This window comes from Branchiostoma lanceolatum, chromosome 2 (genome assembly GCF_035083965.1).
Source record: "Branchiostoma lanceolatum isolate klBraLanc5 chromosome 2, klBraLanc5.hap2, whole genome shotgun sequence".
Lineage (NCBI taxonomy): Eukaryota > Metazoa > Chordata > Leptocardii > Amphioxiformes > Branchiostomatidae > Branchiostoma > Branchiostoma lanceolatum.
In genome coordinates, this window is record NC_089723.1 from 17,005,970 (window position 1) to 17,018,417 (window position 12,448).

Here is a 12,448-nt window from a genome sequence, read left to right on the forward strand (position 1 = left end):
GGGGTGATCACCCCCTGCAAATTCGATCATACACCATACCATACCGTTTGGAAGTTATAAGGGGGGGGGGGAATGATTCCAGCCTAGATAAGGTTAAAAATCGTTTGGTGGTACAGGACTAGTATATGTATCTAGTCTGCTGATATATGTTATAACAGGTCATTAATATGTTGATATTATATGGGCCACAAAGGTTTGATATTGCAGTGTTGTAAGTTGAAAGTGATGATGAAATGGTAGTCAATATACAATGTATATGAATATAATAAATCTTTATTCCATATCATGCACATTTTGAAAGACATAGTACAAGTGACTTTTCCGTCCCTAGCAGTGCACGTGGTGCAGTGTACTCTCCAAGCAGAGGAGTGGGCCCGGGCCGCCCGGCTGGTTTTTTTTTACGTGTTTTTGTCAGGCTTTCTATTTTGTCCCCTTTTTGTTATGTCGCCAACCTTGTGTCGGACAAAAACTCCTATATTGAACACGTTAAAACCAGCGGGACCCACACCTCTGCTTGGAGAGTAGTCACTAGTTGTTTATATAACCTACTTCTGGCAGGACTTTGTTTATATGACCTGTGTCAGGGGATACTGTCACACACGTGTTTGAAAGTCTCATTATCATGAAATGCAGCGGGTTTACAAATTTTCCTTACTAATTATGCCAATTAGCTCCTGATTTGCATTATTATTCTTTGATTATGTAAAGCACCATCTGAGCTCTCTACATGCCAAACATCACAACGATCTGTCGACCCCTTCTCAAGTTATTCATGTCTGAGGGTCAAAACAAAAAAACACCCACTGCAGTTCCAAACAAGCCACTAGAGGGCCCAAACTTACACAACTTACTTCCTGTGGCATGAACTATTTACCGCACAAAGTTCATGACCATAGCACTTTCAGAAAATATGCACCCAAATTTTGAAGCTCCGCTGCAGTACCTTAGGTACCCGCTAGAAGGCCCATTATCGAACTTGACCTTCCTTTCTGTAATCCCTACCCATCCCCTAAATATCATGCAGAACCATCGACAGCTTCTTGAGTTATGTTGTCCACATACAAATACACTTACACACAAAACCCGCTGCAGTACCAATGGAAAATGCTGGGGGTACCATTTTTTAACTTGACCTCGGTTCTTACAACCGCTACTTACCTACCAAAAATCATGAAAATCCATTATTGTTTCCGTCACTTTCTTTGCCTACATACAAACACACAAAAAGTCTGCTGCAGTACTGATGAAAAACGCAAGGTAAACCATTTTCGAACTTGACCTTCCTTTTCACAACCACTACACACCTACCAAAAATCATAAAGATTCATCAAAGGTTTCCTGAGTTAGGCTCTTGACATATATATACACCCACCCAACAGCCAGCTCAACTGAAAACATAATCTTCTCCGAGTTCCTCGGCGAAGATAATTACACCCTTCCCAAAACTTCACGCTAGCTTCAGGTTAGTTTGTAATACACAAACACTGAGTAATGCACACAGGTGGTCTGTACATGGACATGGTCCAGTTTAATGTCAATAGGATCTCAAGATAGTTTAACATGTAGTAATACAGCATTCAGAATGGTGGCGCTCCATGTTTCTGGCTGTTGTCATTTGCTACTGTCTCCATTTTTCCAGCTCTTCTACAAAATCAACACTTTCTACAATCATACAAAACGAAGAGACCCACCTATTCTTGTACTATCAAACATAAGCAATCTTATGCCCCAGCAGTTTTATAATAGTACATCACTAAGGCAAACAGCTGTAGTAATATAGGTATTTTTTGCATAACAATGCATGGAAGCAAATATTAAAACTTTATATGCCTCTGCTTTCTACAATCGAACCCCTGATATACTGTGGCAAAAAGTAAGTTATTTTATCATACATACTTTCACTAGGCAAGTTTACAGCTAGTTCACCAGAAACAACAAATGTTAAATACAAAAATTTTTGAGATTGATAATATAATTTAAATACAGGGACTAGCTTTGTCTTGTTGCTACATTTCTACAGTAGGTACATAACCCTACGGCTGTCTAGTTGTAATCGGTATATAGTAACTCTGTGTGACTGTAATATGTAATGGCATAACGGATAGGGTCACACGAGACATCCAGGACAATATAGTGTGCATAGATCTTCTGACATAACAGTAGCAAAATACATATTCCAGCCACCAAGTGCAGATGCGGTGATCGTACAAGCTGTCGGCACTCTAAACAGAAGGTGGGGCATTCCAAGTCCCTACTTAACTTCTGAACATGATGGCGGAATGATGCCTTTAATTGTACCCTGGTAAGGGTCATTTAGCACCTATAGTAGTACAATACTGCAATACTGACTGGAAAACTAACCACTAGCAATACCTTACATGGTAGCCCGTACAAACTTTGTCCTTGCGTTCATGTAGATGAAACAGTGAGTCCTTCTCAAGCAGGTAGCTTCATCAGCCAAAACCTACCTTTACCTAAATTAACACTCTGCTTAAAAATGGCAAGTCTTGTCATGTGGGATGTACACTGCTCTTACACATTCAAGTAGGAACTAATCGATAATAACGGTCTGTAATTTTGAGACCTGCTTTGGAGTTTTGAACAGTTTGCGTCCATGGCAAAAATCCAGATCTCTCCACAGTGACCATTGCACAATTCTGAAGGAAAAAACTAACATCAAACAAAATAACATTTGTCACATTTCTGCATTTCTCTCTTTAGTAATTGGCACCTGACAAGGCATGACGTATCTCCACTATTTAGCCTCTCAAGTCGATGAGGTCTTTGGGGGGGCAAATCTGCTTTTCAAACAGCTGACGTTACGACGTAAATGATTTCATGTAGATTCTAAAATGGAGTGGAAGGGATGTCCTCTATTGTGGTAACAAGAAGTGGTAATGTGTCTTGTATATGACTCATGGAGCCATAGGTGGAGAGTGGGAGGCTGTGAGCCCCTGGAGGGACAGGAGGATGGAGTCCTAGTGCTGGGGAGATTCGGGTTAAAGACATTGGATAGGCAGGTAAAGGCTCTGCCTTCCAGGAATGGGGCAGAATCCTCAAGGATGTAGAAATTCCCTCCACCCACCGGCAAGTACATCCACATGCAAGATTAGCTGTTAAGTGAGAGAAGGGGACAGCATTAGAAACGGCATGCACCAAACAAACACCCCTACTACATCATGGTAGCTCCCTGTTAAAGGCAGGGACCATATACTACTACAGGTAAGGTCCAAGGCACTCGGGGTAAGTACCCGACCATGCACACATCCAGGCCTCCTGTATATCCTGGCAGAAACTGTTGTAGAAACATTTAGGGGAAGCAGCAGGCTGGTAACAGACAGGTGAACATGCACAATAAGGATAAACACAGGTGAAGCAGGTGACAAATCTGCACAATCCTGCGGAACTGGGGAGAGGGGGAGACATGGCGTGAACATAACATGTTTGCTAGCAGTGCAATACACAAGTTTGAAAAAGTGCACTTAAAACAAAGAAGTAAAATAGTTGATAACATGCACACTATAAACTTCAGTACAACTGCAACGTGCAACAAACCAAGACAACAAAAAAGGGGTGGTGCAAGATATCAGCTGGACGCTCTGAGATGCTTTTTGATGGATGACAAAGTAGTTTAGGGCCTACGTACCGTAGAACCGAAGCAATTTTAGAAGATACCTTTTGAACATGTGGTTGGTGGAAAGTTCTGCCTTGCCAAGACGTTTTGCTACTGCTGTCACAACTTGAACAGACTGCATCCCATTTCTTTCCCCTACAAACTGTGTCTCTGCCATGTCCTTCAAGTTATCTCAGCAAAACTAAGATTTTCCCAGTCTAAGTACATCTAATCTTTAAAAAAAGTACCAACTACACATTGCCATCTTGCTTCTCTTTTCCTCTACTTCCATTACAAACATGTAAAAAAAGATCTATTTGTAGATTGTACAATTCAAAATTCTTTGTTAGGCCTACTTGTCTTCTCTGCGCTTTTACATTGTAGATACCACTATCGCACATCTTTCTTCATTGTAACTCCTAACACATCTCGAACTTTGATTTCCAGCATATAAACTATGTTTATAGAACCTACCTACATACATAATTGCTTTATACTCAAAGTATATCCTCTCTTTGATTAGGTCTGTGACGCAGAACTCTTTTGACAAATTTGAATGAGTTGTTTAGTATCATCTCTGTTTTCAGTCCACTTATTGCTTGCTTGTTTTATTGTTTACTGAAAGACAGCAAATCAGCTCCAGTTGTAAGGAAGGCCTTTATTGTCTTGTTTCATTTGTGATTGGTGAAAACTGTAACAGCCTATGTGAAGGCATCACAGCTGTATAGTATATTGCGATGGATATGTTTACATTTGATTGCCTGACAAATCTTATTCTTGTGAGACTTCTTCAACTTAAGTGTAGAATAAAACTAGGCTGGGAGAGGCAGTGACTGAATGGCCTGAGTGAAACAAAACTGTAACTGATTTGTGTCCTTAACAAAACGTGTGTAGCTTCCTCGAAGGTGCTCAAACAAAATAGTGTTAAGCCAAATGTTGGCTGACCAACGGGTGCAGTTACATGAAGATAACAGGCCCCTGGCTGACTCATCAACTGGAGGGCACATCACGAGAAGAACTTGTGCCAAGAGTGTCTATGACTCTCTTTGGTTTCCTTGGAAACTTCCTTGGGGATGGGGCTGGGGGGGACGGGTGGGAGGGTAGAACTTTGTCCTGGGGGCTCGAGAAACGGGGAGGGGGAGGGGCTGGGAGTAGGGCTGTCCTCCATCTCTGGCGACCTGGAAGAGAGGGAGGGGGAGGGGGGGCAAGAAGCAACACATTTCAGCACAAACATGTATAGCAACACTGAGACTGCTGGGCAAATAAAAGGTTTGCGTTAGAACTCTTATCAAGTAGGACACATCTAGGGATGGAACAGTTTAATGTCTGGGTAGCTAAACATGGAAGGAAAATATCTCAAAACAAAAGTCATACTGCTGAACAAATTGAAAATTTCCAGGCAGAAAGCACTCCTTCAGTCCTCCAGGGCTTTTGAACACTTTCCCAAAGACACTGGCTGGTCCATCCCTTACATGTGTACCAGGGTAAAAGAAACTCCTTTAGCATATATCAACAGACAAGCCACAAAATCAGGTGAATATCAACCTTGACGTAATACAGAGAAATATGCATTCTTATGCATGGCAATGAACATGGCAAAATAATCCTGAAATGCAGAATATGTCACTCATGTCAACTTGTATCATTGGCACTGTTTTAGGTGAGAAAGAAAAGCAGGTACACTCTTTGTTCATACCAAAGTAGTTCAATGTTTAAAAAAAAAAACTATCTACATGTGTATATGGTTTTGTTGTTGCTTTCCTGTGTTTCATTTCTCATAAAGTAAAACAGGCAAAAGGTAAGCATACCGGTAGCTGGAAATAGAAGACTTTCTTTTTACATTGCAAGCATTGGTACAACTATCGTCACTGCTCCCCCAAACTGGTGTCACACGGAAAATCAAGCCAAGTGAAAACTGAAAGACAAGCATTAGACGATAGGAAACTCAAGTGGGAGAAAACAAAGACAGGCATTAGACAATAGGAAACTCAAGAGGGAGAAAACAGAAAGACAGCTTACCAAAAAGAGAAAGGAGGAGGTAGCCGTGGCTAGGGGTTTGGGGGTGGCTTGTGGATGCGGAATGTAACCTTCTGTGGCACACACGTGGTATCCCCGGGAACCGAGCGAGATCGCTCCACTCGCACGGGGATTGCCCTGGGGGTGACGCGGGTCGTGCTGCCACCGTTCGGGTGGACCTGCACCACTCGGACTCGCTGCCCCTCGCTGCGGGGCCCGACACTGGGGGAGGGCGATGCGGGGGGAGGTGACGTGAGGAAGATCCGGTGGCGAGAGGGAGAAGAGGAAGGAGATGTTACTGAGGGCGTGCCATGCTGATGGTCTGGACGTGGAGACAACACAACACGTGCGGGGGGAGAGGCGTGGACGCCGGCTGGGAAGCGGATGGACACGGGGGACGGACGCTGGGAGTTAGGTGGCGGTGAGCAGACCATGAACCTTGGGGGAGGAGGAGGAGTAGAGGACCGCGAGCCTGCTGAAGAGACTGGTGGGGAGAAAACAAATCTTGATCTGACTGGGGATGAAGACCGTGACGTGCCAGAGGACGGGGGTGGGGAGAAATAGATGCGAGACTGGGGAGCTTGGGAGGAGGGGGTAGCCGACGTGGGGGAAATGACAATGCGAGCACCGCCCTGGGAGGGGACAGGTGAAGTTGTCTGTGAGGAATACGGGGGTGGAGGGGAGAAGATTACTCTGGACTGTTGCGAAGCAGGGGGACGTTGAGCAGACGTGTAGGACGGAGGGGGAGAGCCGGGGTAGGAGGGGGGAGGGGAGATGGTGGTTGTTTCAGGGGAGGATGGAGGGGAGGTGACAATGTAGTGGTAATGTCTGGGTGATGACCTTCCATCTGTGGTGGGGGGAGGGGTGAACGGAGGGGTGGTGATGATGACGGTGGATGGGGAAGACAGGGTTTGCGGCGGAGGGGGCGGTTCGGGTGCTACCGTTACTCGTGATGCCGAACCGCCAGGGGACATTCGATTGGCCACCCCCAGGGCAGACTGCATAGCTGCCTGCGACTGTGCCACGATTCTGTGTCTAACCCTTTCGGTTGTGCCATAGGCGACCACGCGATGGGTGGTCCTGCCTGTGTTACTGGCAGAGGGGGGCTGTGATGACGGAGGTGGTCTGGAGGGGGGAGGCTGCGTGACGGGAGGGGGTCTGGTTTGAGGGTGTGGAGACGTGAAGATTGTTGGCCTGACTTTAACCATAGGGATGGCTGCAGGCAGCTTGTCTCCTGGCAAGTGTATGGGAGAGCTGGGGTGGGGCAGAGAAACAGAGAGGGGCAAGCAGGTGTCAGACAGGCGAGAACAGAAAGAGATGGAGACTCAAGAGACATCAAGTGGACTGTGCCAACTTGTCTGTGTGGGACAAGTAAGCTACAGTCGCACTTGATAACAGAAAGAGAATGGAACGAAAAGAAAGCAGCGGAAAATATTCATAAAAGAAAGAAAGTTCACAAACTTACTGATAGTGAAAGGAAAATTAGTTTAAGAGATAAAGGTGAAGAGAATTGTTACTTCAAGACTTGCATATCTTTGTTTGAAATGAACTGAAGAGTATGTCTTACCAAGAGATTTTCTATCAGTCGAAAGCAGCCCCTGATGTTACAGATATTCAAAAATCAGAGAATGTTTGCAGTCATTCTCAAGTAGCTATTCTATTGCTTTCCATGTTCAAACAGAAGCTGTGCAAGAGCAGGGCTGGGTACATGTCTGTACTGCAGTGACTGTTTACCTGGGTTTGCCTGGCTTCTTGGCAGCATTTTGCGTTGCAGCTTTGCCCGTCCTCCTGAAGGATGACGAGCTCCCCACTGACCTCATCGACGCCCTTTGGGAAGAAGAGGGCAGACGTAGACTGTTAATGCAGACAGTTCAAATTCATTGGGCTGAAAGTTGAAACTCTGTATTCTACGCCAAACATCTGCCTCAGTTGGAAAGCAGAATGCCGGCACACTCTATTGGCTGATATAACATCGAAATATGCCTAATTTGTCACCAATTCTACAGTGTATAAAACCACAGGATCTGGCACATCAAGAAGTCAACACAAGCCTATGTCACAACACTTCTAGTCAAGTACATACAACATGTCACAACTACTTCAGCTACCTGTGCTGGGAAGGACGATGTGCACCTGTAAGACTTAAGGTTAGGGTAACAAAAGGGAATCATGAAGCACACACAAAAGCAGAGCTTGTAGAAGCCAAGTATACATTGATGATCAGAAGCGAAAAGATCAACTTAGCCAGCATAGCTCATTGTGATTGGATATACAAGTATGTTTATGGGAGGATGACAAAATTGTATCTATGGAGTGATGTGCAAAATGGGGATATCTTCTGGATACATGTATGGGGGGTTGGTGAAGGGCTCGAAACTAAAGTATGGAATAGATTTCTAAGAACAATTTGTATCTGCCAGCAGAAACAACTTGTTGATGTAATATCATACAGAAAGAAGTGAAGTTATCCACTAATCCACCAATGAAGGAACTCCTTTATGGTATACTAATGAAACTGCACTGTATGTGAAATCCTGCAACTTAGTCTCCACTATGCTGTCCTGAAAAGTGGTACGACTGTACGTTTACTCTTTCCCCTCTTGGCTATACCAACAGAGACTTACAGTACACTTTCTCACCAGTTAGTTTCGAGCCCTGAGCTACAGAATTACACGTAGGACTTGACGTCTACTACACTACGTTTAGAGAAGCGTGCTGAATTAAATCATCGGGCGGATTTGGGCTGATTACACCGGTGGGCGTCACACCACAACTGTGCACGGCTAAAACAGAGTTACCTTGGTTTACGTGATGTGATACGGCATGCACTGAAGATACAGCAGGCAGGCTGCAGTCGACAACCCACCATGATCCAACGCGTTTACTACACAATCTTTGGATTGGGCTCATGGCAACCCATTTCTACCTGAGGCAACATGCTGCTTGTAACAGCAACCTTCTTTTCGTGTGAATACGACAGTTTTGCTGACAGCTTTTTATTCTTTGTATTTGACAGTATATGTGTTTTTAACTTGAGGATAACACTGATAAGGTAATGTTAGTCTTGATGGCCATGTATGTTCTGTACTGAGGTGTTTAAGTCTCTTCAGGCATATGTGGTCCTGTTAACAAGTAGGCAATCATCTCCGAAAGCAATGCAATTCACATTTGTTTTGCCATGATTCATTACACTGATTTCCAATATTGAAGGATTGTATGCTATGTTCTATAAAGCTTTCCTAAACATGTGGAAAATTTCATTTTAAATAACTGACAAAAGAAAAAAAACTGTTGGTCTACTTCTTTAAACCTACATTGTAATGCTTAAGTTATAAAACAGTAAATGACTTTTCCTAGGACTGAAATTCTAAGGGAGATATATTATGCCAAAGTTATGCTTGCTACAATGTACCATTGAAGTTAGAGCACTTAGGGTTAAATTGAATATAGCATTGAAGCCTAAGATCACAAGATGACTAATTGTATATCAGGTTTTAAATCACTCATTAATTCTCCCTCCACTGCAACTATCCCTACATTTTGATCAGTCCCTTGACCGGCCAAAATCAACGACCAAGACAGAGCACTTGTCACAAGCTCTGATGCCATAACTTAAGGTTAGATGTTGAATTGTTAGGAGCTCAAACGGCAGTGACTTTTTTCTCAGATGTTATTGACACATCTGAAAATGTTCGCTGTCTCAGCAGTTTTCTGTAGGAAAGATAGGTAAGAAAAGGTCTTCTCCATACAGGGTGCCTTCACAATATTTCTTCTTCCTTACATGTACAAAGTGTGAAGAAAATACTATTTCTTGGTGAAAATGAGGGTACCTCAGTCACAAGATGTTTACATCAATAAATCTAGTAGTTAACAAGCTGAGTTGAAACTTATGCATTTTGATCATGACACCACAAAGAAAGAGCATTTCATAACTAATTTGGATAAAACATATCTTGCCACATTTTGCACAACATGTATGACTATGTCTGACAAAATGTGACTGATATTCTAAAATGTGAAGCATGCAGGATTACCATAAATATGTAAAATAACAAATATGAGCTATCTGTATGAGATTTTTGTTATTCAAAAGCAAATTTACAAATAGCAATGGCAAAAGTTTTGAAAGGCAAGGTTTGGAAAACGCAGATGATCCAAGAATCCTTCCTTCTCACAGACACCTTGCAAGAAAAAGCCTGTCCCCTTTAAAGAAATTCCTGCTACTCTAAAGAAGAGACAGTGTGGTGCTGTACCTGATTCCCCCCTCCCTGGGGTCTATAGGGGGTTTGGAGATCTTCTTCCCCAGCCTGTTGACCCAAAGCGACTGTTCCTCTGGTGTGGTTGCCAGAACAAGCAGGTCTTTCGCTGCGTGGATGTCAAAGTTCACTGCAGAACACAAGCACATACATTTTTATTTCATCATTATTTTTGGGGATAAATCTGTATCAGCTTGGTGATTTGCTGTTTTCCGACACCCCTAACCCTAACATTGGGGTGTTGGCACATACAAAACACAAATGTAGGGGTGTTCCCAATTCTGTAGCACAAAGCTTATGACCGGCAATTTCCACACAAAAAAGATACCGCAATTCTCACAAAAACATTTTATGTACTTACAGGGTTTAGTTCACAAAATATGTAATAATAAAAAATCATGAGGTCCTTTTATACTCAGAGGATGTGAAATAAACAAGAGTTAAGGTGGACGTCTAACCTTTACAGGGAGCCACAGTTTCCTCATGCCTGTCAAGATGGTCCTTGTGACATTTGATGTGACATCCTGGAAAAACATGGACAAATCACTATGAGCAACAAGTACTGTACATGCAATCAAGGCTATATATGTCTATCTGGATACTGTAACCGCTACTGTTGGTGTTATACAAACGTATGCAATCTTTACAATCAATACAGAAACATCTATATGAACACGTTTATAAATGTTAAACATCCAGGTAAGCAAATAGAGTGGTTCAAATTAAACGTTACTTCTGGACAAAATACGTAACATGTGACAAAGGCTGGGAAGTAGGAACAGTACAACAGGAATAGGTTTGTTCTAGCATCATTCTTCATTTCATCCAGACCCTTGTAGTGCCTAGTGGCACATAGGGCAGCAAGTTTCCTTGCTGTTTCAATAGCAGGGTATACTTTTACAGGGAGGGGTCCCTAGCCCTTCCCCTTTAATATTCTTGAGGCACCTCCTGAAACACGGGAGTCCCATTTTACGTCCCTTCCAAAAGATGGGTGCAGTCCCAACAGAGTTGCCCTTCCCAGGATTGAGCCAAGTCTCTCTCCCAGTTACCAACTAACTGGAACCAGGAGCTCAACTGTCAGGCTGCTTTAACACCATAGCACCAAAGTATGGGTGGAAAAACTTTGTCATTAGAATATCCAAGCCAATCCATGTTGAGACGGTCTTCTACAATTGCGTATTCCTCCTCCTACCATCATAGGCACCTTAGATCATGTCCCACTTACTTCTACACTCCAGTGCGGGGGGTGGTCTGAACATGTGCCACAGGGGTTTGGGGCAGACCTCGCAGGTGGTGGGCTTGTGGAAGTGCACCAGGACGAACTCGTGGCCCTTGTGGATGGTGACCCCCGGCCCCCCCTGCAGGGGCAGGATGTCCTGCTGCGTCTCGTCCATCTTCTTATTCTCCCCCTCACCTGCATACAGGATCTGGGCAGGAAGGCAAGCAGGACATATAATTGATGTTGGACAGGACATAAAAGTGATTTTAGAGGGGTCGTGTAACAGCAGGGTTTTCGACCAGAACCCAGCGGTCCCAGGTTCGAATCCCCTGATGCCACTGATGTTGTGCCCTTGGGAAAAGGCACTTTACATGGCTTTCTCAAGTGTAAAAACGGGTACAGTATGTGTGGGTCATGATACCAGCAATAGCTGCCTGTGTCCCACATGAATTCCACTGTTGAAATTCTAATTAATTAAAAAAAAAAATTGATGTAAAAAAAAAAAAGGTAGGTTATGGTAGTCCCAAAGCCTTTTGGAGGCCATGGGGCAGCCGGTTGTTATCCACTGTGTCTAGGGCACGGTACTGAAAGGTGGAGCCCATCCACCCTCCTTCCACAAAATGTAGGTAGCCATTTCTACACCTGGGTGGAATGAGGATAGTCGTGTTAAATGCCTTTCCCAGGACACAACGTCTAGCCGAGAATCAAACCTGGCACCACTCAATCTCACGTCTGCTTGCCTAGCCACTCCGCCAATCATCCCAACTAGAAAACTGATGAATGTTTTCATAAAATAGAACATAAACCTTTGACAGAACACCACCTAAAACACAAATACATGTAGCAAAAGGTCTAAGTGGCTTTCACTTGCAATACTGTCCAGTTAGGTTGATAAAGGCTTGAAAATAAGGACAGGTGAAACATCATGTCTAAACTGTATAAAGTGCTTTTGTTGGAAATGTCTAAGTCATGAGATACTGACCTGGAATATTCTGGGGATGTCTTTCGCATCAGCTCGGATGACATCACCTTGTGTTACTGGTCGTACATGGAACAGTTTACTGTGCAGAAGAAGAAAAAGTTCCATTACTGAAGAACAAAACACTTTCCATTACAATAGTACAGGAATATGTCTTTTGTAGAATTGCTACGTCCACTTTAAGTTTGAAGCATAGTAAATCTTTGCTTGGAAAATATAAAAACAACAACCTTGAAGTACATTGTGTACAGTCGTATGAAGTTTTGATAATTGTAAATTTATGTCATCAACTTAAGCCAGAGGATAGTATCATGAATTTGGATTTCAGTTAGTTATGCTTTGGTCCTATTTCCAATCCGGGGTCG

At 43.4% G+C, this 12,448-nt stretch overlaps 1 protein-coding gene across 15 annotated transcripts in view; it reads right to left on the bottom strand.

Moving 5' to 3' along the window:
• Positions 1-1,504: 1,504 nt before the first annotated feature.
• LOC136427645 (rho-associated protein kinase 1-like) overlaps positions 1,505-12,448 on the bottom strand; it is a 59,433-nt gene continuing 48,489 nt past the window's right edge. For 11 of the 15 annotated variants that reach the window (XM_066416684.1, XM_066416677.1, XM_066416681.1 and 8 more), the window contains 6 exons: positions 12,087-12,165; positions 11,111-11,312; positions 10,344-10,409; positions 9,883-10,015; positions 7,364-7,456; positions 4,798-6,883 (listed from right to left, as the gene is read on the bottom strand). In XM_066416684.1, coding sequence (XP_066272781.1) covers positions 5,662-6,883; positions 7,364-7,456; positions 9,883-10,015; positions 10,344-10,409; positions 11,111-11,312; positions 12,087-12,165 — 1,795 coding nt within the window. In that variant the 3' untranslated portion in view covers positions 4,798-5,661. The other 4 variants (XM_066416675.1, XM_066416686.1, XM_066416685.1 and 1 more) reach the window with 4 other exon arrangements.